The sequence below is a fragment of the Micropterus salmoides genome, unplaced genomic scaffold, assembly GCF_014851395.1.
Source record: "Micropterus salmoides isolate LMB-PRFRI ecotype aquatic unplaced genomic scaffold, ASM1485139v1 Ms_hic_scaffold_8, whole genome shotgun sequence".
Taxonomy (NCBI): domain Eukaryota; kingdom Metazoa; phylum Chordata; class Actinopteri; order Centrarchiformes; family Centrarchidae; genus Micropterus; species Micropterus salmoides.
The window spans coordinates 8,216,950-8,242,384 of NW_024044570.1; the positions used below are offsets into that span (position 1 = coordinate 8,216,950).

A 25,435-nucleotide genomic window follows, 5' to 3' on the forward strand; every position below is an offset into this window, starting at 1 on the left:
CATTCAGGTGTGTAGTGAATATGACTGCAGGTGTGCATTGAGATGCATTTGTATGTGTGTGTTCACATCCAGGTGTGTACGCTATGCATTCATGTAGGCATGTGTGTGCGCATTTGCATATGATTTATAGTAGGTAAGTGTGTATGTGCATGTACTTTTACATATATCCACAGTAACCTCTGACCTATGAGGATAAAAATACCAATGAGATGTCAGAGTGTCACCTTTAGCTTGGCTCTTTGCATTGTCAAAAGATATTTATATCTGGAATGAACAATTGAGAAAGATGGGTTTGATTTCCCCGCTGTGGCCTTGGGCTCGGCCTTCCTGTGGGTGCAGAGTCAACCTCAGTCAGATGCTCTGATTGGAGCCAGATCCTTTGTCCCAGATTCCGTCTTGCACCCTTAAACCTCACGAAATCTCTAAACTAAAACCTTCAGTCATTGGTGTAAGTCCCACATTACACAAATCCAGCTCTAATGTGATCTTGTGAAATGTCAGGAGGGGGATACGGAGAAGTTTGCTGGTGGACAAGAGGGATGACATGCAGGGGAAATAAGGTTGAAGATGAAATTCCAAGCTTTTTACAGTAATAATCGCTGTAGTTGGTGTGAAGTGGAATGCTCCAGTTAATTCCTCACTCTCTGGACCCACTTTCTGCATTTATCATTTTTATGAGGCGGAGGAGGACATCTGTTTGTATCGTTGACCCTTACTGGAGTTCTCCAGGGACCTTTTAATCTTCCATAGAGCTCAATAAGGTGAAGATGTAGTGATATGCTATTTTTGTGTACTCTTTCCAGATGCTTCCCTGAATACTCTTAATGCGGCCACATTGCACTCCTGGGGTCCATGAATTGTCATAGGCGATACTGCGAAGAAAGTTAAATGTTGTGCAGGCATTTTATTTTACTGTCCCAAGAGCACCCCTCTGCTCCGTAAACCTCCACAGGCCCTGGGGCTACAGAGAACCCCATTCGCTGTAAATACCCAGAATTCCTAAAACTTTCGAACCCTATATATTATAAATTCCTCAGACACCTTCAGACACTTTGTAAATTCAGATGCTCTGGTACTCGAGGGGGTAGTGAGACCCCTTAACCCCGCCATGTCCTTATTTTCTAACCAAACCCCACCACTGACTCACTCTCACATTCACACACACACACACACACACACACACACACACACACACCCCCTGCGATGGATTCCAGATCGGGAATTTAATGCATTTCTGTTTCGCATTACATCCCAGGAATGCGGCACGCGTGCCACAAGCCTCATAACCTCAGGCTGATGAGTGTGAGGATGTTTAAAAGAGAGAGGGATGATGGGATACAGACGCTGCTGGGGGTTGTGGGGGTAGCTGGGAGGCGGGGGAGTTGACAGAGCGCATCCGGCGCGGCACTTGGCGTTAATGACAGGCCATCTTGTTGCATAAAGCAGTGTTAGTGCAGCTGTGGAATGTGCCGAGCGCATCTGGAGTGCAGATTTTTGGGAATGTAGTTTGTGTGTGTTTGTTTGGTCTGTCCCGTCTCACTCAAATTAACGACTGTTGCACGATACGAAGAGAGGATGGAGTGAATTAACTTTGTTGGGGATATTTTGACAGGGGGCTTATCTAAAAGTGGAGATTTTACAATGTAGTCTGTTTTGCATAATGTTTAGAGACTGTTTTCAGTCAGAATACGCATTTTGAATCTTTTCAGGATTAGACACTCATTGTCAGGTTGCTTGAAGGGAATGAAAAGTTCCTGACCTGCAGATTGACCACAGTGAAGCACTGCGTGACAGTTAGGTCATGGTCAAACAAACTCCAAATAATTCTCAGTTTGAGTTAACATGCATGGAGCATCTTTGTTGGGAAGTCTATTGGCATACCTGCTTAGTTCATCACAGGAACGTTTTATTTGTTTCATGTTATTTACTGTCTTATGAAATTAACTTCCCTGTTGGTACTCTGAGCAGTAAGCAAACTAATACAGTTTTTTTTTTTTTATCCAAATCATGGTCAGGTAGGTCTTGACAGCAAGGATGAAATCAAGATCGTGATGTTGATAAGAATAATTTTCTAATATTGATACATAAGAATATCACTCTGGAAAAAATAAAAACTAACATATCATTATATTGTCACTTGGTATCGAACCTCAATTTGTTTGAAGCTGTCCGAAATGTATCTGTAGATCCTAGTATAAAAAGCTTGTGTCGAAAGCTTGGCTAGATTTGTAATCTTGTTGTAATAAAAAATCTTGACACTTATTTTTAATGATAATTAATAATACATTTTCTTACAAGTCAATAGTGATGTCTTCATATCGCTGGTAATGTCTGACCCAACAATCCAGAACCCAAAGATTTTCAAATCCTCACATTTGAGAAGCTGGAACCTGACGATGTTTGACGTTTTTGCTTCTTAACTGATTGAACCAATTTATCGATTATAAAAAAATAGTTGGTGCTTCAACACTAATCTTGTTTACATAAGCGTTCATCAGATAGTTGCAAATCTTGTACGCCATAATTTAGAAAAACAACTTTTATGTTTCTCTATGGAAAAAAATATAATTTTGGTATTGTAGCCAAAACTCAGGGATTGTCACACTAATGTAAAAAAAATGTTCATATGATACCCAGCTCTAATCATGACAATATGATTAAACTGATACATGATGATATTGAATTATTGTCCAGCCCTTGTTGTCCATAGTAGAAAGAGCTTTATTGCCAAGTAGTATTTTACACGTATGAGGAATTTGCTATGGTGATTAGGTGCTAGACATAAACTATACAGTTGACATAAATAGATTTAAAAATATATAAATATGGAATAAACAGATGCAAGTTAATGGCAAAAAAAAAGGTAAAACACAGAAATGGCACATAAAATACTTTGCATACATTACAAATACCCCCCCAACATCCTTAGTTTGATAATTAATAGTTTGTTGCACCGTCCACCTGTGATTGGCGGGGATGTTTCATTTTCTGTCTTTATTAAACTTCCTCGCTTGTCTTATCAGAGACCAGATATTACAGAAAGAGGATGACAATTTAATTACACATTATTACAATTACACAATTATAGGACAGCAAATGATCCTGATGATACTGCCTGTATCATGCATAGCCAGACAGGAGACAGTGATCAGCTTTATTTTGGAAAAACGAAGGTCTAGACAGTGAAGTCATGAAAATGAAGTCACCATTTCCCTTAGCTCTTGCCATTGTCTTATTGACAGTAAATGGTGTTCTCCATCAGAAATACTGTACTTTTGTAACATGTCATTGTACTGATTTTGACGTTTGTTGCACTCTACCGCCATCTGGGGAACAAATGAGGTTTGAATGCATTTGTAAAAGTGCAGCTGCCTGTGGATTTGTGTGTAGCACTGTATGTTTGTGTAAGTTTTTAATGTAGTTTTAAACAAAATAGTCAATACAGTTAGCCACTTGTTCAGCATGTTTATTACATAATTCAGTCTTCAGCTTTTTACATACGGTACATATATATATATAAAACACCAAGTTCAGGACTCATGACGGCATCAAAGGCACTGATTGTGACAGTACAACAACACAGTACAAATGTTCTGCAGATAGCATTCCTGTTTGGAGTGAGACTTTAGCAAAATGCCCTATTTCTGACAGCATTCACAAGCAGGAAATGTTTAAGCCAGTTCCTTAAACAGGTATAAACCTAGGGCAGACAAACCAGAGAAAAAAGCATTTTGATAAAAACAATAAAAGATTTAGTAAATTGTACATGGTATGGTGTTATATTAGACGACAACTTTGTTTAAAGATAATTGACTTTACATTAAACATGTCATCCTCAAGTGCTTAACTTTACGGAAAACAAAAACTCTGACAAAACATTGTTAAAATGTGTTTTATTTTTTTTCAAACATGTAAAAATGGTCCCAAAGGGTTAAGAGGAAAATAGTCACATGAAAGAGAGTAGTAGATCTTACAACTTGGTAGGTGTGGTTCACGCTCTCTTAACATTATAACAGCGTGAATCTAAAACATGGTCAAGCAGTTTGCGTTGGACTGATTAGACTCTAGTCAAAAGTAGTGCATTTATTGTTAAGACAGGACAAAGTGGAAGAAAAAGATAAAAGGTATTTTACAAGACTTAATAAGCTGCACATCTTAAAAATGAATAGATTTAAATTAAGTATACTGTTAGCTTTTAGCCTTGGTCAGCTATTCTATACAGGATGTGAGTGTCCACTGTTCATAGGCTGTGAAGTACTAACAGCGTTGTAAAAAAGGGACTTATAGCTTCTATAGTGAGCTGCCCATTGGTCCTACAGAAGACCCGAAGGTCTAAGTAGATGGAGTTGTCTTTTAAAATTTGGCCAGCTGCTGTAGTCAAGTCAGTTTTATTTGTACATCCATATATCGCAAATCAAGATTTGCCTCAAGGGGCTTCTGGCCCCCCCGTCCTTAAACCCTCAATTCCGATAATGGAAAAACTCCCTTTTTAACAGGGGGGAAAAAATGGAAGAAACAACATGCAATAGATGTTGTGTGTACAGTGATACATGAGGATATACAATATCGCTGTACACTTTATTGTAATATCAGGGCTGGTGTGTCATTCAATCTGCTAGCACAGTAGGTGAATATTGGATCAATGCTAAGCCACTGAAAAATAAAGAAGGCCAAGGCACCGTTTAAATGTATTTTCCTGCTCTGTAGCCTAAACTGTCTGTAATATACTCTACCTATGGTGGTTGTTAGGGTTGACCCAACCTTGCCAAGTGAGCTCTGCTGCCTTTACAACTTATTTTACATACTGTACACAGTTTTGGAAAAAAAACTCCCTTTAAACACATCACCAATCTACATTTTTAGCTGCTTAGTTATACAACACCAAGTAGCAAGGCATAGCAGTCAATATATTTAGCAACAAAGGAAGACACACATCTTAACAGCAAAGCTATTTTTCCTGGTGTTATCACGTCAGCACTTAGTATTTTTGTTGGCTGCCTGCTAGAATTAGTGAACTTTAAGGTAAAAATGTGAATTGAGTCTACTTTAATCTATGGTGACTAACAATGACAGACTTGTTCAAAGGTATACCAATACACTTATCAGTGCTGGCTCATACTGAGCAATTATGCCACTGAAAACCCAGTTACCAGCAGTATATTCCAGCTTCCCTTCTGACTTGTAGACATGTTTAAGGTTCAAGGCTCTACTGGGCCTGGGTCGCCTGGTTCTTCGTCTCCTGCCACTTCTTCTCTCTTAGACTGAGCTCTGCATCAGAAAAGGCTGCTGGGCCCCAGTTGGTGATCCGCTGCTGTCCCTTGGAACCTGGAAGGGAAGAGAAAGGAAAAATTCACCATAGTGGTAGGAATATTTCATTCAAGGTGGACCATAACCTTCAGTTATTCACCTTATGTGCAATTATAATTAAATAATTAAACATGGCTTAACATGTGTGCTCTATGACTGATGTAATGAAACTCAAAAGTGATGTCATGTTGCACTAATCACAGCAGCAAGTTAAGCTTAACCACTGGAGGTCAGCAAAAACAAGAATTTGGGATACTGTGAAAGGATGTCGTTGTACCATGTGAAGCTCAATGCTCTGACTCAGGTTGCTGTGTCCAGCTGGAAAATGTAACTGTTTTTGGTAATCATGGCCCTTTAACAAAGCAGGATGTTGTTTGCAATTGCTTTTGGGGTAATTTCCTTTTTTTTTGGATACATCTCTCTCATTAAGTTTTCCTTTATATTTTTATTTAACTCCAAAATGCTATAGTTGCTCCCTCCGGTTTTAAATAGAGGTCAGGCTCTTAATCATTAACCAGATGTAAACATACAAATGTGGCTGAGAAACAAAGGTGAGCGCCGTTATGGTGATAAATCATCCATAAATGCTTCAGTTACTTTGCAGTTATGTTTGGCCTTAAAAGTAATCTGCACTTTAGGTTTCAACTGAACATGAGCGTACTTATCAGATGAATTGTTGAAAGTGTGCTGCAATTTAAATTTCTTAAACCTTCTGGCCCCAAAAGAGTTTGGACAGACTGATATGTCTATAGAGTAGTCATCTTACTTTGTAGTAAACAACATTCTGAATATGAAGCCTCCAACCAAAATATCTATGGAATTTAGATATCTCATTGTTATGTCTTCTCCCTCCAGCATTTTTGCTCAGCTGTAACCAGCTTTGTGGGAGCAGACCGTAGCCTAAGAGAGTATGACAAAAGAGTGTCAGGTTTACAAAGAGCCAAATTGTTTCTCCTCGACTAATTTCACTAATGAACTCTACTGGGAAATTAGTAGGAAGAAGGCGCCATTAAATTTATTCATGGCAGGAGTTGGTTTGTAGCTTTGGGGGGAAAACATTTCAAGCAGATCATGCTCTGAAACTCTCAGACTAAAGCTGGAGATGTTTACAGTATTTTATTCTTTTGCAATGTTTCCCAACAATTAACAGTGTAGTAAAAGTCAGATAATGTAAGAATTTATCATGGTTGCCAAGAGACACTCTTCAAATTGGTCCTCCCTGACGTAGCACTTGGTCAAAGGTTGTCCGTGTGTGTTACTTTTAGTGTGTGCAAGCAATTGTCAAACCACAACAATAGTTCAGTGATATGTTTGTGCTATTATTAAATTATTTAAAGGAACTATTCCATATTTTGTCCTTTAAAACTGTCGGCGCCAACAAACCATGTGCTAAGAGGATTTAATAAAGCGTATTTTAAAGAAGAACCACACACTTCATTATTATTCTTTTGCACCGTACACATAAAGTATTATTGAAAAAAAGTTAAATTTCTCTCCTTCCAGCTTATTAAATGTGAATATTTTCTGGTTTCTTTAGTCCTCTATGACATTAAACTGAATATATTTGGGTTGTGGACAAAACAAAACATTTCAGGAAGTCCTGTTGGGCTTTGGGAAACACTAATCAACATGTTTTACCATCTTCTTACATTTTATAGACCAAACCGCTATTTGATTGATCGAGAAAATAATCGAACAGATTAGCCGATAAATGAAAATAATTGTTAGTTGCAGCCCTAATGTAATGCACTTTGAATTGGCTTTGTCTATGGAATGTGATATATAAATAAATTTGCCTTGTTCCTGTACTGGCTATTGTCTTCTGCATTACGTGTTTGTGGCCTTGCATTTTGAATCCTGCCCAGCTTTACTATTAAAGCCCTTTTAGAAATGGAACAGCTGTCTTTATCTGTCCGAGGTGCATGCCTGAACAGGGCTATAGAGTGGCAAATACATTAAGTCTTACCCCTCAAACAGTCCTTTATGAAGATTAATCTGCGTGTTAGAGTCCGTTCAAAGATAGAAGTACAGACAGTGGTCTGTGTGCTGTTGTTACCTGGTTGAATGAGCCTTAACAAGCCCTCGTGTTCAGCCACCTTGTGCTTCCAGGTCTTGGTGTTGTTGGTTGCGTCTTCCAGCTTCTTCATGACCGTCTGGCTCACACAAGGACAAGGAGAGGGTTTTTCTTTTATGACAACACTCTGAAAACCTAATTTGTTGCGGTATACTTTATCAACAAATACAATTTAATTAGTATTAACTTCTTTGTATGGTTTTATGGCTAAATAGCTGCCTCCCATTCAGCAGTCATACAGTGATGCTGTGTCTTTACTGAGAACTTTTGAGAAGTTTTTTAGTAAATGTAAACCGATTTCCTCAACATTGTTTACAGTTGAGTTCCCAAACATCACCAGTAAGCTGGGAGGACATTTTCAGATTTTGTGGTGATAATGTGTGTGTTCCTTTAACCAAAAACAGGCATCTCTCATTGTTTTTCGCCTTTTATACACTATTTAATAGATTACCCAGCCCTGTTCAACTGAGCCATACTGTTGTATACTTCATTGTAAACTGATTTAGAAATGTCTCTTGTGGGCTACTGCGCGTCCCCAAACCACCACCACTTTGACTGCTCTGACCTGGTACTGCTCCAGCGCCCCCTGCCTCTCTATCTCCAGCTGGTCCAGTTGTTTCATTGCTGCCTGCAGGGCACTCTCCTTGGCCAGACGTTCCCTCTCCAGCTCCTGTTTCTCAGCCTCTGTCTCTGAGATGGCGCGCTGCTGCCGCAGGTGGAACTCCTCCAACTCTGCCCTCTTTGTGGCCTCCTCCTCCAGCAACCTGCTCCACACAAAAATTAACTTAAGTGAGAATAATAACTCTGTATAATATGTACAATGTATTACAGGAAGGCATCTTTCTCGTTAGGGACATTATTAGCCGCTGTGCAATCCCCAAATTTTTACAATTCCCACCATCAATCCATACTGTGGTAGCTGTGGCATTGAGTCAGCAGATGGCGCTATATTACCATTGTGGACTGTTTTTAAAATTATGCTTGAAGTAAATGTGACTATAGATTTTACTTCTGGATAAATGTAGTTTGTATTGTTTATATTCTTTATCAAAACATGCTTTATATAAAAAGGCAGACAAAAATTTTAACGCTTTTTCAAAAGGCAGAATCTAAGGCCATCATATTTGATTAAAATAAAGTAAATTAACATTTAATTGTTTTTTGACTGCATTCATCTTGCATCAAAATATAAACAGAAAAACTTGGGAAAGCACCTTGCATACAGGAGCTACAGTGGTGCTACTGACAAAATGTACAACACACAGAAGTCAAGTTGGCTCAGTGCCCAATATGATATTGAATATTTTACTTCAAATCTCCTCTCATTATCTCTGTGATTCCTGGTGGGCATGTTTATAATCTATTTACTATATGTCTATGCACAAGTAACTCAAATCGGCCCTTAGCCTATCATCAAGCCTAAATATCTGTAAACTGCTTTCCACACGTTTGTAAGCTTTACTTGAAAAGTTCAGTGTGGTAGAAGACTAAATGGCCTATGTTACTGATTGCTGTCTTTTTAACAAAGTGGTTTAATTTGAGCACAGTGGTGACATGCTCACTGCTGGTTAGTCAAACGTAAGGTGGAAAGTAAATGTCAGCAGAGAGGAAGGAAGGACAGGGGAGAAAATGTGGTGTAGATGGAGAGAGAGGGAAGTAGAAGTTGAATGTCTGGCTGCCTGTGAGGAGCAGACTCAGCACATGTGGCTGCTTGTAGATGGTTTCATGCTAAAGGATTAAAAGGTTCAGTGTGTAATATTTATGATAATCTATTGACAGAAATGCAATATAATATCCTTAGCTATGTTTTCAGTGGTGTATAAAGAGCTTACATAATGAACCATTATGTTTTTATTACCTTATAATGAGCCATTTGTATCAACATACACTGCAGGTCTGTTACATGGACATTGCCAAGTTGCGTCGCCATGTTACTACAGTAGCCCAAACAGCACTACAGAGCGCATTTCATCACTACGTTGAAGCATGGATCTAAGTTACTTCACTGTAACTTATGTGACCCACATAAAATACAATAATGCAACATAACGGCGCAGGACAACAACACAGTAGAAGACCCATTCACTACAGTAATGTTACTTACTGCGGCCTAACTGTTAAAGTGTGTCAACAATCTTATTTATACTATTCAGCCTAGCTCACTAGCTGTTTTGTTATCATCCAATACATTTAGCTGTGCTGCATTGGTGAACCTACGGCGAAAGATAAACAGATTGTAACGTTACTGAAAAGCAGACAGGCGAGCTAACGCTGTTGTATCATGTCTGCTAAATGCAGTCAATGTAACGTTATCATGCAACGAGCATGGATTAGTTAAACCTCAAGCTGATAAAGATATTTAATGTTGCAGTGGGAGTTTAACTGATTTTCCAGCACGTTGTGTCTGTCTATAGCCGCTGTCACACTGACTTATTTTGCGGGAGTATTCAATATGCCAATATACTGTAGTACTTTCTGTCTGAGCTGGAAACGTTGAAGTAACAGACCATTAATGTGTCTGTGTGAAAAGCCACAGCCGCATGCCGGTGTTTCCGCGTTGATTGTGGGAATCTTTTGTGTGTTGGCACGGCACATTATCTCTTCCATTTTGTTTTCAGCCACAACAAGCTGTGTGAAATATGGTCTTTCTTAGTTTCCCATGCTGTTGTTACACAAGTATTTTGTTCACTTGCTGCTAAGTTTTATGTGCAGTTTTGTGTGCCAACTTGAAATGGATTGAAAACCACGTGCAAAAGGCTCAAACTGTCCCCGTCTGATTTTTTTAGAGTGCAAAGAGGGCAAATTTAGCCTCAATGTAATAAAAAGGTGTTTTTATAAATGTGTGAATGGCAAAACAGTAGTTGTGTCATCACTGAAATTTGTAAGCATGTCACTCGTAGCCACATCCAGTCAACCAAGATTAGAGCAGTTTTCTCTCCTTTGTGATTAAGTTTAGATTATTGTGGGATTTTTAGTCACCTTAGTTTGTTCTTTTGCTAGTATTAACATATTTACATTGAAAAATGTTGCATTGTTAAAGTAACCTGCTGGTTTCTAACAACAGAAAGTATGCTTTTCTCAGCTCCAACTCAGTGTGCCCTAAATAGAGACCAAGACTTTAACAAAGTTTCATCTGTAAGATTACTGAATTGCCTTGTGCCAACATAATTTTTTAAGTTGTTGAATATAATTGTGCACAGACACTTCTCAAACAGACCTATTTAATGAAAATGTTTGAATCAACATCGCAGCGCTTTGCCCTCCTCCACTCTTCATTAACTGACCGTGCCTGCAGCTTGCGGACGACCTCCTCGTCCTGTCTAGCACGCCTCTCGTCCTCCAGAGCGTCCTCTAGTTGACTGTACATGTGCTCCAGCTCCCGAACCCGCTGCAGGTACTGCTCCAGCTCAGTGGACTTCTGTGCCACCTGCTCCTCTACCTGCTGCCGTACCTATTAAACCAAGAAAGTACAGAACAATACTGGAAGTCAATATCAGATTGAACAGTTTTATTCCATAACTAGTCCTAAATTAGCAGCTTATCCTCAAAGTGACTATTTCAGCCCAGCCTATGTTAGGTAGGTCATGTATTCTGGTGCTCTTTGTGAGCTCTTTAGCACTGTGGTAGTAGGTGTAGAAGTACAAAGGTGCTAAGGTGTTTATGAATAAGCACACACCAAAAATGACCAACATTAGCCAGTTCTAGCTTTTTGCATTTTATTCCACTTTGAATTGAATAGATTTGGGTTTTGGACTGTGGGTTGTCCAAACAAGCATTTTTTTTTTTTTTTTTTACTATTTTCTGATATTTTATAGACCAAATAAATCATTCTAAATAAAATAGTTATCAAATTAATTGCTAATGAAAATAATCGCTCTATGAGCTGAATGATTTAGGGATGTAGTTTGTATATTTGTAAGTTAACTTTGTACCGTTTTCATTCATAAACGTAATAGTAATAGATTTGATCAAACTCATGTTGTCTCTTCTTGTAAACAGCTGATGGGGAAGTCAGTGAAGAGGAAAAAAGCTATAAAGTCACTGATGGATGATAAACATCATCCACTGGTGTGTTATACCACTTCCATGCTGTGCACTGAGCATGTCAAGATGTTATCTCCTAACGCAGTGAAGCACAGTGTAGATGCTTTTTTGGTGGTTACATTTACCAAATGTACCTTACAGTAACAAGTACGTATCTGCAGTTACAATCAAACAGCAAATTCTTTTAATGAGCTGAGCTACATTGAAATACTGTATTATTAAATGTGTAGTGACATTAACACTCAAAAGGACTTGTCTGCTGTCAGGTTTCAGCTTTAAGTGACCTTCACTCTGAGCTGTAGTGTGTCTTAACTTTCAGTCTATATTGTCTGTGAAGATTCTCAAGGTCATCCAGGTCATAGTTATCCAAAGAAGGTTAAAGTCGAGAGCAACTGGACTTGGTTGAAGATACTAGGAGACATTTTGTCCCTCATCCAAGGGACTTCTTCAGTTCTGACTGACTGGTAGGGAAACTAAGCTACTGAACCTCAGTGGGGTCGTTTGGTAGGATTGTCGATATCGCTGGTTCGTTAGTGTTCCTGGCTGCTGTAACGACAGTCGTTATGGTCATTAGGACTACCGTTGGCATCCTCACCTGAGGCCAATAGGTTACGTTTTTTGAGTTTCCTGGGAAGTGATGAAAGAACCACATTGTAATTGTTCCTTGACACCTCTTTCAAACCATCCATCTTCTCTGTCTAAAATGTGCACCTCTTGGTTCTCAAACGTGTGTCCTTTGTCCTTCAGATGTAAGTAAACTGCAGAGTCTTGACCTGAGGAGTTGGCCCTTCTGTGTTGTGCCATATGTTTGTGTAGTGCTTGTTTAGTCTCCACAATATACAGGTCTCTGCATTCCTTACTGCATTGGACCGCATACGCTAGATTTCAGTCTGTGTTGTACTTGCACATCCTAAGGAAAAAAACCTCTACAGTATACCAAAAAGAGTGAGTTGTATTTGAATTGCTCCTTCTCCACCACTTGTTCTGATGTAATGACTCGGGAAGATGACAAGGAGTGGCATACCATTTTCTCTCTCTCCAGGTCCATCCTGTAGCGGTCCTGGAGTTCAGTTTGGGTCTGAAGACGCCTTCGTTCTTCTGCTGCAGCATCAGCTGCCGCCTCCTCCAGAGCCTGGCAAAAAGAAAAACAGATGGCTATCAAAAAAAAGGTCAGATACTCCCAGTAGATAAAAGAGCCTGTTAACAGGGCGGCATCCTTAAATTCAGGTTAGATATGTTATAAGAAATATGGTTATTTTAGTTTGAAGGCCAAGAAGCAAGCTGTGGCCCACAGCTTACCTTTAAATAGGCATTTAAAAAAAAGAAATAGGGATATCTAAAGAGATAGGCAACCTCTAAAGAGGAACTGAGAGTGAACATACGTAGTGGCCACTGCTAAAATAGAAGTGCATATTGAAAAAGAAACCCCCTGAAAGATTATCACTGTAAAGCAGCAAGTCAATTTAGGTTATTTTCTGACAACAGATTGCAATTGAATTGTGGTGGATGTAAGTCTAGGGTTTCTTACCTAAGAAAACTATGAGAAGTTTTAATCCTACTTATAAAAGGGAATTGAAAATACACTTAAATTTGCTTCAGTGTTTGCGATCTGATAGTCAACCTGCTCCTCTATGGAGATCTCTCCAAACTTCACATTCATACACACAACTCACTAAACTCACTACTCAACTCACCAAAATATCCATTATTCACCGTGTTCTCATTCCACTTTTGAACAGCAATTACGTGAGATTAACTCAAAAGTATGTCTAGAAACAGATCTTTAACACACTCCAGACTGTAAATCTTTGTACAACACAATGTGTCACAACCTCACTTGGCCACTCTATATTTGACACTGTAAAGCAAAACAACCTTAAAATGTGAGAGACCGGCGTGGTGTGTAAGTACAACAGAAAGTTAAGACATTTAGCAGACGTTTGAGGTCTCCAATTGCCTTTCAGTTATTTCAAATTTTCTATTTTTACAGACTTGTGTTACCCAGCTGTGACTTGTCTTAAGACTGCGACCGTCTACTACCGTACTTATAGCAGCATAGTGTGAGAGCCAGAGTGCCTATTGTGTATGTGTGTGTGTGTGTGCGCGTGAGCCCAGCGACACTGCAGATGACCCAGTGTGTCTCTCTCTCTCTGTATGTGGCTGTATATGTGTGTGTCCATTGTGCATTCATGCAGCCATCTATGTGTGATGGGACTTTCACCTCAATGGCAGATTGTTGCGCATTCATGGGAGAGCAGCAATGTCTCAAACAAAGACAAAGCCTTGTTCTCTGCTGCACTGTTTCTTGCACAACTACAACGTGAACTAGTCTGACTGACTGTTGCTGCATCTACCCGTCTGTCACAACCACGCTGATGGCTGCAACATGTCTTGTGCTGCACTGTACGGTCAATGTATTAAAGGGTAATATCCTCTGAGAAGATTTCTTTGATGTTGTGAGCTAAAAGTACGCTTTTCTAGACATGTTAGATGTAAGTGGAGACGGAAAATAAATCTCTCTCTAAATAATCTAAATAATAAACATTCCCCTCCCCCCCCCCTTTCCATTTCAGATTGCTTTTTGTGATCACTTTTAATCACACGCATCACTATATTTCACATTTTAATTATTTGTTTCTTCCATCTCCCATGGTAAAGCAGTTCATTTTGATATCGACACTTGAGAATGATTGAAAAATCCTGCCAATTATTTTCAGGTAAATGTGATTAATAATCCAGGTGCTTATTATTATAGCCTTAGTTGTGTGTAATTATAGCTGTGCTTGCCAGTGTACAAAAACTTAAGCAAATTTTTTCACCTACTCTTTATTGACAGGTCTAAAGACTACAGTAGTGAAGAAGGCAGAAGTACTGATATGGGTATGAGTCATTAAGGCCATTTATTTATGGCATACTGTGGGAAATGAGGTTTGTGTGTCCAGTTTCACATTGTTTGAGATCTATAAGCTATCCTTACTACTTCATAGCTTCATAACTTTGACAAAAAGAATACATATGAAGACAAATTGTTTTACTTTGAAGCAACTAATGTCCTAACCTGTAACAACTACAGTGTGTTTCAATCAACTGTATGACATCAGCTCTTTACTCATTGTGAAGCTGACACTTCCTGTTAACCTCACAGCCATTTACCGTATTCACAGGAACCAGCCTGTCGTCATCAGCAATTAGAGAATCCACATAGACACTGAATTTTAACACGACCAGTCAGTTAGCAGTGTGAACAGACAGGAGTGGAAGTCAGGTTTAGGGAGATTTACTGGAAAAACGTGTTTAACAGAGACTTATGATGTCCCTCTGTCCCCTTCCTGGTTCAATACACATTCCTCTGTTTGCAGCAAGTGGCAGACTATTCATCAGCCGGAGGCCACAGGGTGGAGCTCATCTGTTATTGGTATTCATGAGCCAGAAACATGTTTCAGAGAGCCACTAGAGTTTTTAGGTGACCCACTTTAATTGTTTTGTAAAATGCAAGTGTTGCATAGTATATATATATATATATATATATATATATATATATAAGAGCTTTACAATACACGTTACTCAGTTAACTCGTCTTGTATTTGTTATTTTAAGCTGTGACATTATTTATGGGGAATGTTGTCGAATCAGTTTTTAGACTTTGTTTAGTGACTAACTGGAGTACACATCTGTTTAGCAAGAATATTTCCTTCTTTTGATTTCCAGAATTAACAAGCTCAGTAGAAGCAAAAGATTTGATGATGCTGTGACCACGTGTTTGAAGGTTTATCAGACGCCAAAACACTGCACGGAGCTTTATAATGTTATAAGAAGGGAAAGTTATCATGCCAACAACTACTTACTATCTTATCACAAGGTAAACAGTAGAAATACGGTGTCCATGTTACAAAGTAATCTACCAGGAAATTGCACTAGCCAAACTTTGATTGCATTGTTTTTACAGCGAAGTGTTGAGCCAGTGGCATCACCACTGAATTGTCGAATTAAACTCATGCAAAGAAATGAGGAGGCCGCATTTTTTCATAAAGGGCTAAAAGTCGGTCTGAACACGGTTGTGAGGATTGACCTTGGCGTAGAAAAACAGACAGAACTCCTCTTCACAGTTTAAGGTTCTTAATTGTGTATCTGAGTACAAAAGAAGCCCTGAGCACAGTGGATGCATAGAGATCCCATGAGTTTACGTTCTAGCTGAGGAAGCTTTCCCGATAAAGGAACAGAACAGACACTTTGTACCCAAACAGCTGAGTCAGCTAGGAAAATAACAACATGTGTGTCTTAAACACCCACGCATCTTTTCAAACTGCAAAGACACTCAAAATAAATTTGGAAACAACATGTCTTCTTCTTCCAGGTCACTTCATGCTTGGAAGGGGAATGCCTCCGCTCCCTCCTGTATTTTTTTTTTTTTTTTTTTTTATTGAGTCGGATGCTTTCTATTTTTTATATTTCCTTTATTATTAGAATATTATTTTATTCTCACAGGTTCAGAAACACCCTCTGGGAGAATCCCTCAGGTTTCATTCACTAACAAATTCCAGTGAATTTCCTCCTAGATGGCTCTTTCCTTTTGTTCCCCTTTTGCTCGTCACAATAGAAAATTATATAGACATTTGTGTTTATAACTGTGTAAAAGTTGTGCTCTATTTTCATTGCCAACCCAACTGTTTGTTTTGTGTTATTTGTCTTGGAGTGGTTTTTCTGAGCCCCTTATCTTTGTGTTTGTTTGGCTAAAATTTTTATCTCTTCAGTGTTTTTAGTCACGGCAGTTTAATACAGTTTTTTTCCTTTTTATCAAGGTAGGTATTGTTCATTTTAATAACTCTACAACTGGCGCACATTTTCTTTCTTTGTCCAAATAAAAAACAACATGTAGTCAGGACATCCTTGACAGAGTCAGATTACACAAAAGTAACGATTGCTGACACTCACACTAGACTGGAGGATAATCTGTCCAGTATGCACTTCTGTTTGCATTCCCACATTATGTTGACAGGTCGTCACAGATCACTCCAACCCCTCTCATGTCAAAGAAACACTTCCACTCCACCCTGAGTTATTTTTATATTCATGCCACAAAAGGAACTGTTAATGCACCAGACGTTTCCTGACCAGACTGGATTCAAAGAGCAACATTTAATGTGTGTGTTTTCTCCTCACCTTCCTCATGTTCTCAAGTTCCAGCTGTTTAGCCTCATTGGCCGTCTGCAGTTCCCTCATCCTCAGCTCCAGCTCCTCCTGTTCAGCCTGCTGCTTCAGTCGCAGCTCACGCCGCTTCTGTCGAGCCTCGCGGTGCGGCGCCGGCCGCCCCTGACGCAGCAGGCTCACACAGGTCTGAATGGCTGCGAGGAAAACATGGAGACGTAAAAAATAGTGTTGTGATTTCATTCAAAGCTGTCTGTAAATGACGAGAAAAGAGCTGTGACTTATTTTTAATAATAATGTGTCAAAACAATTGTGACAAAATTTAAGTAAATAACTGGTTATCAATAGCATTCATATTAGAACTGAAATGAGAAGTTGTTTAATAGATTAGTGGGCGGACATCAGTTCTTCTATGTTTGTCATGTATGACTTGTAAACTGAATATCTGACTACAAAAGTGCATATTTAACTTTTCTGACATTCTATTGAATAAACCAATTGTGAAAATAGTGAGTTACAGCCCTACTTTGTATCCTAACAGGACTCATGTAATGAAGAAAAAAAAAACAACACAGGATTTTATTTCTAATTTGGCTCTTAGTCAAAATTGTAAAACTAAAGTTTTTGTGGAGTTTTTAAAACTGACTAAAATGCGATATGACAAGAATTTTGCATTTAGACAATTTCCTGTTGAGATTAATGAAATATCTTAACTTGACACAACTCAAATGAAAACGTCTTATATTTACAGAGAAAACCAAAGCATTCGCTTTCACTGAAATGCAGAAATGTGTCTCTTTAAAAAAAACATCAGACAGTGCAATCCATGAAGTGGGAATGAATGAGACACAGTAATCTCATTGTCACCACATTGGAGCTTATAGCTTCAGAATTTATTAATGATTATCCGATCTCTCACCCTGGATCCATTCCTGCTTCTTCTTCTTGTCCGACACACTGATTTCAAAACTTTTTTGCGACGACTTGATGAGGAAGAGACACTTCTTTCCCTCTTTATCTTGCAGAGGCTGCATTGAAAACAATAAAAATGAATTATGCCAGCTGATCAATGTGAGCAAACATGAGTGAAGACCACGATATTCAGTTGCACAATCAATATCTACAATTCAATTTTATTTATATAGCGCCAAATCACAACAACAGTTATGTTCTTATGATATCTTTTTCAGAGCTTTCAACTGTACTGACTGTGCCCACTGTTTAATCAGCTAGGAAGGCAATAAAATGCAATACTGACCCCAAGGTCAAAAAACAAATATCTGTATTTGTTTTTTAACCTTCACACGATTATCTTCTCTACTGAAATTCTCACCATGACTAATGTAAGATAACACAGGAATCGACCCCCTAATGATCCAAAAATGTATTTTTAATGCCCAACTAATCACTATATCTGTTTAGCTAACATAACTGTACGGTTGTAAAAACACACGATTTGATTGACCTATGATACAGCATCAGACATGCACTTTAAGCTTAGATTTTCAGGCCTTAGATTTTGTCCACCCTTGTTTCAGCTATTAAATTGATCACTACGAAGGTCATGAGTTCTCACAGATGTAGAAGAGTTCTCATAAAAATAACAGAACAGCAGGTTCTTGCCTCCACACCGCAGTTTCCATCCAGTAAGATTTCTCCTTTCAGTTCGGCCAGGTCCTCACCGACATAGTAGGAGATGGAGTTTGGCTTCAGCACGAACCAGCGCTCCGTCCAGTTCTTCCTCTTGTGACCTTTCTTCATCATGTAGCCCTGCAGAGAGAAAGGAGGACATGAATCAGGGTAACACAACCAACCTTTTATTTTATCCCTCACGCAATTGTTTGATGATTTCATAAGAGATAACCGGTCTACTGGAAGCTCCTATTGGTTTCTGTGTTTAAATGTGTTGGTTGCATGTGTTCAGTGTTATGTGTATTTGACGTTTTTATTTCTAATGAACCAGGTGAAGCCATAGACAAGTTTCCAGAAATGTATCTTATTTAAACCAATAAACACTCTGACATTATTGACTTTGTTATAAAAAAGGATAATTTAGAGACTGGATTCCACATGGGATACTAAATATTAAATCGAGGCCCACAATGGAAATAAGTTTGTAACTTTTTTGTTATCCTCAACAGTTCTGACAAATGAATAATGTCACTCTGGAGGCATCTTGTTATGCAAGATCTATCTTATCTTAATATTTTTTTTTTTTGTCTCTGCGTGACCCCAGTAACACATTCATGCATGCTTTCACATGAAAATATACAGCCCTGCCCCACATTACCACAAACTCTCACTTCCTTATTTTTGTATATATTGCAAAGGGCTGTTGTAACTTTTAGAAATTTCTTCTATCATCAATCCACCTGTGTCTGTCTGTTTGCCTTGATAAAGTGTTTGATGAGCCCCTTATTTTATTTTTACACATCTTTAAAAACAGGTCACAAACATAGTTTCAGTACAAATGATTAATAGGGATTGATTAATCAATTAATTAATCAATCAATCAATCAATCAATCAATTAAGGACAGTGTATGTGTGATTGAGTCAAAATAAACTACAGTGTGCATGTTCATGGTAATGAAGGAACAGGTCACCCAGTGCATCAGTGTGGCTCATTGCTTTTTAATAGTTTTTGGATCAGTGGAGCTCTATGCCTTATATCAGACTTTGGATACACAAATAATACTTCGTTGTTGATTTTGGTCTTTTCATGGGGTTTGTTTTGTGTTTTGAAAATGAGAAAAATACAGAATATCACCAGACTCATCCTTTAACTGAAATCGAATTTCAAAAGATAAATTATTCAGCAACATCCACACACTGAAGATCTAATTATGTATCCGCTGCCAAAGACAATCCTTGAATATAGATGAACACCTGTTATGTGATTTATAGTGCGTTCCATTTGTACTCTGAACTCTTTTCCACCTTATTTCTGAGACCGGAAATGACAAATGAAACGCTCCCCCGATGTCGGAGTTCATGCTCATCATCTCGGTCGAACTCAAGAGGACCTGAGTTCAAAGCAAGATGGCTGCGAAAAGCATCGACTGTAGTCAAAGCTGTGGTATTAAAGTAATTTTTTGCACTTTTGTCTTTTTTGTGTCATTTATTAAGTCGTATACACAAGACTGTCTTACCGTTCCCTATATGCATGTTGCTACAATCCTGTTGTTATGCAGGAAGTACCACATATCAACCGGTGCTGCTACAACAAAACTGGTTGAGGTGGCCTTGACTCATCGTGTGGCAAATGAAAGACATCCAACTCGGGGTTCCTTGTTCTTTATATGGCGTTAAGATTACTTGACCATAATATCACAAAGACGCACAGTGTGTGCCAATAGATAGGGGGAAACATTAAGCAATTTATTTTTTTAACGACATGATATTTTCTGTGGTAAATCTACCCCTGTTATCCCTGTAGCAAACTGCATTTGTGGGGCATGAGAACGGAGAGCTCACCAAGCGTAGCGACTAAAGAGATGGAGCTTAGCGAACGATCAGTCACAGAGACTGTATCAGTGTTCTGTCTGTACATGTGTGCTGCCCACCTGTTTGAGCACGTCCAGGATGAGCTCCTGGTAGACATCAGTGATGCCCATGGAGAGCGTTTGGCGGTCCATGCCCTTACTGAAGTGACCCGACCCCACCAGGCTGATGAGCTCCCAGGCTTTCAGACTCTCCTGGTTTGAGTTCAGCTGCAGCTTGTAGTCCTCGAAACGTTCCTCCACCCAGCTGCCCCCGATCGCCTCAGTCAGCTTATGCAAGAAGTACTCAATCTGTGCATGGAGACACATGCAGAGTTATAAACAAGAGCATATGAGTGTGCAAAGACAAAGCACACACCATACAAACAGGCAAAATAGAATTTTTCCTACTTTTTTAATAAAACATACTAGTCATTCAACTATTCATTCATATAGAAGATAACTGTCCCCCTCCTGTATTTATCCTACTGCTCATCTCAACATGGGTGCATATAAATATACATTTCTCTTGCATATAATCTTCCTGTGATTCAGCTCTGTTTTATACCCAACAATAAATCTTCCAGCGTTTGCAAAAGAACAGGAAGCTGGAAACTTCCTTTTCTGCTCTTGAGCAACGGACGTTTTCAGTTGACCAGTTACTGTAGCAGCAAAGCGCCACATACACATAGTACAACTAAAATCCAATTCTGAGTTCACGGCTGACCTGAGCTTAACATGAACAAGAGCCCATTTAAGTGAGCCGTTAACTGCAGTGGGAAGTTAATACAGGCAACCAAACAAATGCTGGCTAATTTGAGTAATTGATAACATTTACATCAATAACTTCCCCCATTTTGTAACCAACCATTTCAAAGACAGTTTTTTTTCCAGAGTAACAACGTAGCAGACAGTTAAAGGGGAAATTGCTTTCTATACAAGTCAGTAAGCTGCAAGTTTACACGTTGGTACCCAGCGATAGTGGATTAATAAGGACCCTCAACAATGGACCTAAAATCTTCCTCTAAAATCAAAAACAGAATTTTTGAAAGTGTGCAATCCTGAAGTGCAGACTGCAGACGTCACTGACTAGCATTAAAAACGAGGTTTCATGGAAGACATGAATGGTCTAGTCTGAGGTTGTAGAGTATCCAACTATTACTAAGCTCCGTCAGGCTTGTTTACCGACCATTTGGTCAGACCTTGCCGGATCTCAATCAGATAACGTTCTTATCTACGAACTATATTTTATTTCAGCAAAGTTCTTTATTTAACACTGATACACTAAGCTGTTTGGCAAAAACATAAAGAAGGGGTTGTGTTGATAGTAAATGGACATCGTGTTACACTATAAATGAACATATCTTCATTTACTGATGCCAGTGGCTACCACACAAGGTGGCAAAAGAAACAAACTAATACATTCACATACACAGACGGCACAGCCATCGGAGCAATTTGGCTTTTGAGACGCTAACTGGAGGAGCCGGGATCGAACTACCGACCTTTATATTAGTGGATGACCCACTCTTCCTCCACAGCCACCCCTAATATGGTATAATGTAAGGTTACGTCATGACAGGTAACGTCTTGCCACTGATATATTGAACATTTTGAAACAAACGGCCGTAGCCCCTTTTCCTTAAGTGCTGCTGAAGCTTGAAGTTGTGAATTTGTACCAGTCATTTCAGGGCCTGGCTCAGGTTTGTAAACTGCTACATATAGTCCACTTTGTTGAGGGAGCCACCTGCAGTGTTTTAAATCGATCAGTGTAGTGGTTAAAAGATGTATCTTAAAGGAGCCCAAACAGCCAGTTTTTCTTTAACAAAAAAAAAAGGAAAATACCCGTCCGTTGAAGTTGCAGCAGTGAACTACTGTAGTGAATATTTACCTCCTCAGTGACGATGATCAGTGGGTATCTGTCCTCAGACAGGAAGTTGAAGATGCACCAGATCTTGAATGCGTCGTTGTTGGAGATGTACAGCTGGTTCAGATCCAGGTTTTTCCTGGAGCACAATGTCCAGCACATTTTGTTGAAGTCCTGACGATCAAAGTTATCTGTCACCTGTGGCAGAGTAGAACAACAGTGGTGAGTCACAGAAATAAAGAAATCTGAGTCGGCAAACATTCCCCCTGTTGACATTTCCATCAGTAAAACATGCTGGTCAGTAGTTCCCAGCATTTTTGGTTTACCACTTTCAAATCTTATAAACCCTGTATTAAGGGAGGTGTATTAGAAAGAAAAGTAAATTAAATGTTTCCAACACACAATATCCTGAATCCACAGAGTTTTACTTAACATACTGAGCTGCCAGTAATGACCAAATATACACGCTTTCATTTATATACTTTGACAGTATATTATTTACTCCCAGAGAGACAGCACGAATCCTGTCTGTGCAAAAGGAAAGTGGTAAAATGTGGGGAAAGCTTTTGAAAAAGGTACAATTGGTGCTGTGCGGAGAAATGTTCTTCTCGACCCGGTGAACAGGAGCATCTCCATGGAGACTCCTTGCAGGCCGACTGTGCAGTCGTGTGGATAAGAGGAACATCTCGTCCTGCTGGCGAAATGCCACCAGCAACCCCCCCCCCAAACAACCTTAACGCAGTCCCTAACTAAGAACTGATCTGAACATGAAGTGAACCCTGAAACTGAGCTCACCAAGCATCACATTTTTGGCTATTTAAATACTATTAGAATAAAACAATGTGAGAAATGTGGTGCAGCCGTTATACTTGTGGTTTGAGCAGCCAGCGATGCAGAACCTGGTTTCACAATGTTCAGCTGTTCTGCTGCATGCACACACTTTAAAAGATAAGATGAAACATTCAAGTATGTGAGCAGTGATAAAATGCATCATTGTGTGAACACCAGATAAAAAACATTTTACTTGTACAATGAAGAATAGTTTGAGTTTAAGCTAAGATGGCATTGTAAGTTATCAAGAGTGCACTACAGTGACACAGCAAGCAGATAATAATTATGATAACACTACATTGAAGAACAAGAAAAACGACCCTCATTACCTTTAAAATATGGATGTATTACATATTTTCAGAACAACCAGGACTATTTGAAAATGATATACATAATTTAAGAAGATTTATTTGAATTGAACAGTTGCAGTCAGGATTTATGAATAACGCAGGCAGCTATTAGTGAACTCTGTACAGCCTCATTTCCCATTAGGGATAATGAGAAACAACCAAAAGTGATGAATGCCTACGGTCCACAGGGACTGATAGTAAGTGAAATTTAGAAAAGAAAAACACAAATGGTTAAAATTTGACAAAACTAAAAATAATTAGAATGTAGACTCAAAGTCCCCATCACAGGGTTAACATCGTCACGTGAGACAGGAATCCTTGAGATAAGACGGCTGAAGAATGTTGATACATTTGGATGCTACACTCAAAGAAATCCAGTAATTTTCCAAAACCTTAAAAAGGTGGGTTACGCGATTCTATTCCAGTACACGTCTGTCATATTTAGGGAATATCTCCACACAGTGCATTGGCAAAAAAAAAAAAAAGAAAGAAAGTCCACTAGCTATCCATTCTGTGTGTGCGCCAAAAAACTATTCAGTATTTGTGAAGCCTGGACTCTGTAAATAGGAAACAAACAAGTGGGGGCCACTATTCCATCCATGATTCTGTGTCAGGTAACGTTTCCCACGGACATTCAGCTTACTTTATAGTCGGCCAAGACATGCTGTAATGTTAGCTGTAGTAGCAAGAGAGTTGAGTGTGTCACTGTCTAGAACTTGTGTGCTATCATCTTGTCCTCTCTGCATGTTAGCTTTGCAGCATCAACTTTTGTGACAACTGGGTTTGCTAACCCACAACTTAGCTAATGTTAGTTTGAGTCTTAATCTAAATCTGATATTCATATGGTGCTTTGTTGTGTCTTAGGCTTATTATCTGTTTGCAATGTGTCACTATACACTTAAAAGTTTCCATTAAAGTTTCTTTCCTAAGAGCTGAAGCTCTGTGACGTCACATCAACATAAAGCCAAGAAGCTGCCCAATTAGAAATGAACAGAAGACTGACTCAGTGGTGCTCTGCAAAAACAAGTTATCCTGAATTCTCTCACGTCCGTTTAATTATTTTCATTTTCTGTGCTGTGTGACAGAGAGAGAGAGAGACACACATTCAGCCCAAGTGAATGACTGCAGTTGGGGTGAACTTTTCTAAAGGCACACAGGATCTGATGTAAGTCTCTATTGTGCTAACTTGAGGGTGAGTGCTTGTGTGGAAACCTGTGCTGGATGTTAAAAGTCCCCCACCTAAAAATCTCAGAAACAACTTTGCTTGAAAGTTAGCTTTAAAAAGGTTTATAGTTTAGTGCTTCAATTATTCATCTTTTTTCTGTAGTTTAACTTTAACAGTGCAATTCAAGAGGGGAGTATTCATTCATAGATTTGAAGTCATGCCTAGATGTCACTGCTCCCCTGTACAAATTGAGTCATCATACAGCATGTCAACATCTTTACCAATCCAATACATCATAATCTGCGTTTCTACCAAAGGAACTATACCCCGGAACTAGGAACCTTTGGGACGAACTCACTGTTTTTCCACCAGAGGGACCAGGGTCTAAATGTAGTTCTGGGGTCTTCATTTTAACCCCCAAAAAGTACCTGCTCGGGGGAAAGTACCGGTACTTTGGGGGGGGGGGGGTTCTGAATGGGCGAGTAGAGGCTACTAGCTTTAAACATAGCATGTGGACTGTTTCTCTACGACTGCTCGTCTCTTTTCCACCTTTCTTTGCAATCAACAGTCAAATAGCCACACAAGTCTCCCCGATGTCAGCCTGAGATCTTATGTGGGCATTAAATATATTGGAAATAGCCAGCGTGCAGCTGTGTGTTTACGCTGTTGTACGTTTTCATCAGTCAGCAGGTTTTTAGACAGAGCCGAAGTTGGTCTCCTCCTCTCCAAAACGAGCGGAACAGCTGATTACAGCAGGTAGGCCTAATTAAGCTCGTTAAACATCACGCTCCTCCGACGCTCAGGTGACAGAGTCCTGCAGCTGATCTGCACCTCTTGTCGCTGGAAATGTTTTAATAACCTTCCAAACTGTCGCAATTTTATTTTTGTGTTGTCAATTTTATTTTTGTGTTGTCTATGAAGATTCTCAGTCTGGACTTGGTTGAAGATTCTTCAACCAAGTCCAGTTGCCCTTGATTTTAACCTTCGTTGGATATTTTTGTGTTGCTTTCTCTGTGCTGGAGTTATTTTAATAAGAACTTGATGGTTTTATCCAGTTTGTTACCACACATGTCTTGCTGATGTCCGCCTGAGATCGTATGTCAGCATTAAATTTATAGCTGGGAAATAGCAGCCAGCTGCAGCGGTGTGTTTACAGTGAACAGCTGATGGAG

At 39.2% G+C, this 25,435-nt stretch overlaps 1 protein-coding gene and 1 long non-coding RNA gene across 2 annotated transcripts in view; one reads left to right on the forward strand and one right to left on the reverse strand.

The window, feature by feature from the left end:
• Positions 1-3,449: 3,449 nt before the first annotated feature.
• The window catches only part of swap70b (switching B cell complex subunit SWAP70b), a 32,243-nt gene continuing 10,257 nt past the window's right edge, over positions 3,450-25,435 (reverse strand). Inside the window, exons 3-12 of the mRNA XM_038705823.1 lie at positions 21,942-22,115; positions 20,135-20,362; positions 18,194-18,340; positions 17,490-17,598; positions 16,586-16,767; positions 12,450-12,557; positions 10,666-10,832; positions 7,947-8,145; positions 7,364-7,460; positions 3,450-5,325 (exon numbers count right to left, since the gene is read on the reverse strand). Of these exons, the coding sequence (XP_038561751.1) occupies positions 5,207-5,325; positions 7,364-7,460; positions 7,947-8,145; positions 10,666-10,832; positions 12,450-12,557; positions 16,586-16,767; positions 17,490-17,598; positions 18,194-18,340; positions 20,135-20,362; positions 21,942-22,115 (1,530 nt within the window). The 3' untranslated portion in view covers positions 3,450-5,206. The remainder of the gene's footprint in view (positions 5,326-7,363; positions 7,461-7,946; positions 8,146-10,665; positions 10,833-12,449; positions 12,558-16,585; positions 16,768-17,489; positions 17,599-18,193; positions 18,341-20,134; positions 20,363-21,941; positions 22,116-25,435) is intronic.
• On the forward strand, positions 12,511-13,986 carry LOC119893577. The gene is made up of 2 exons (XR_005442821.1): positions 12,511-12,594; positions 13,621-13,986. It is a non-coding gene; the product is annotated as an uncharacterized LOC119893577 (long non-coding RNA).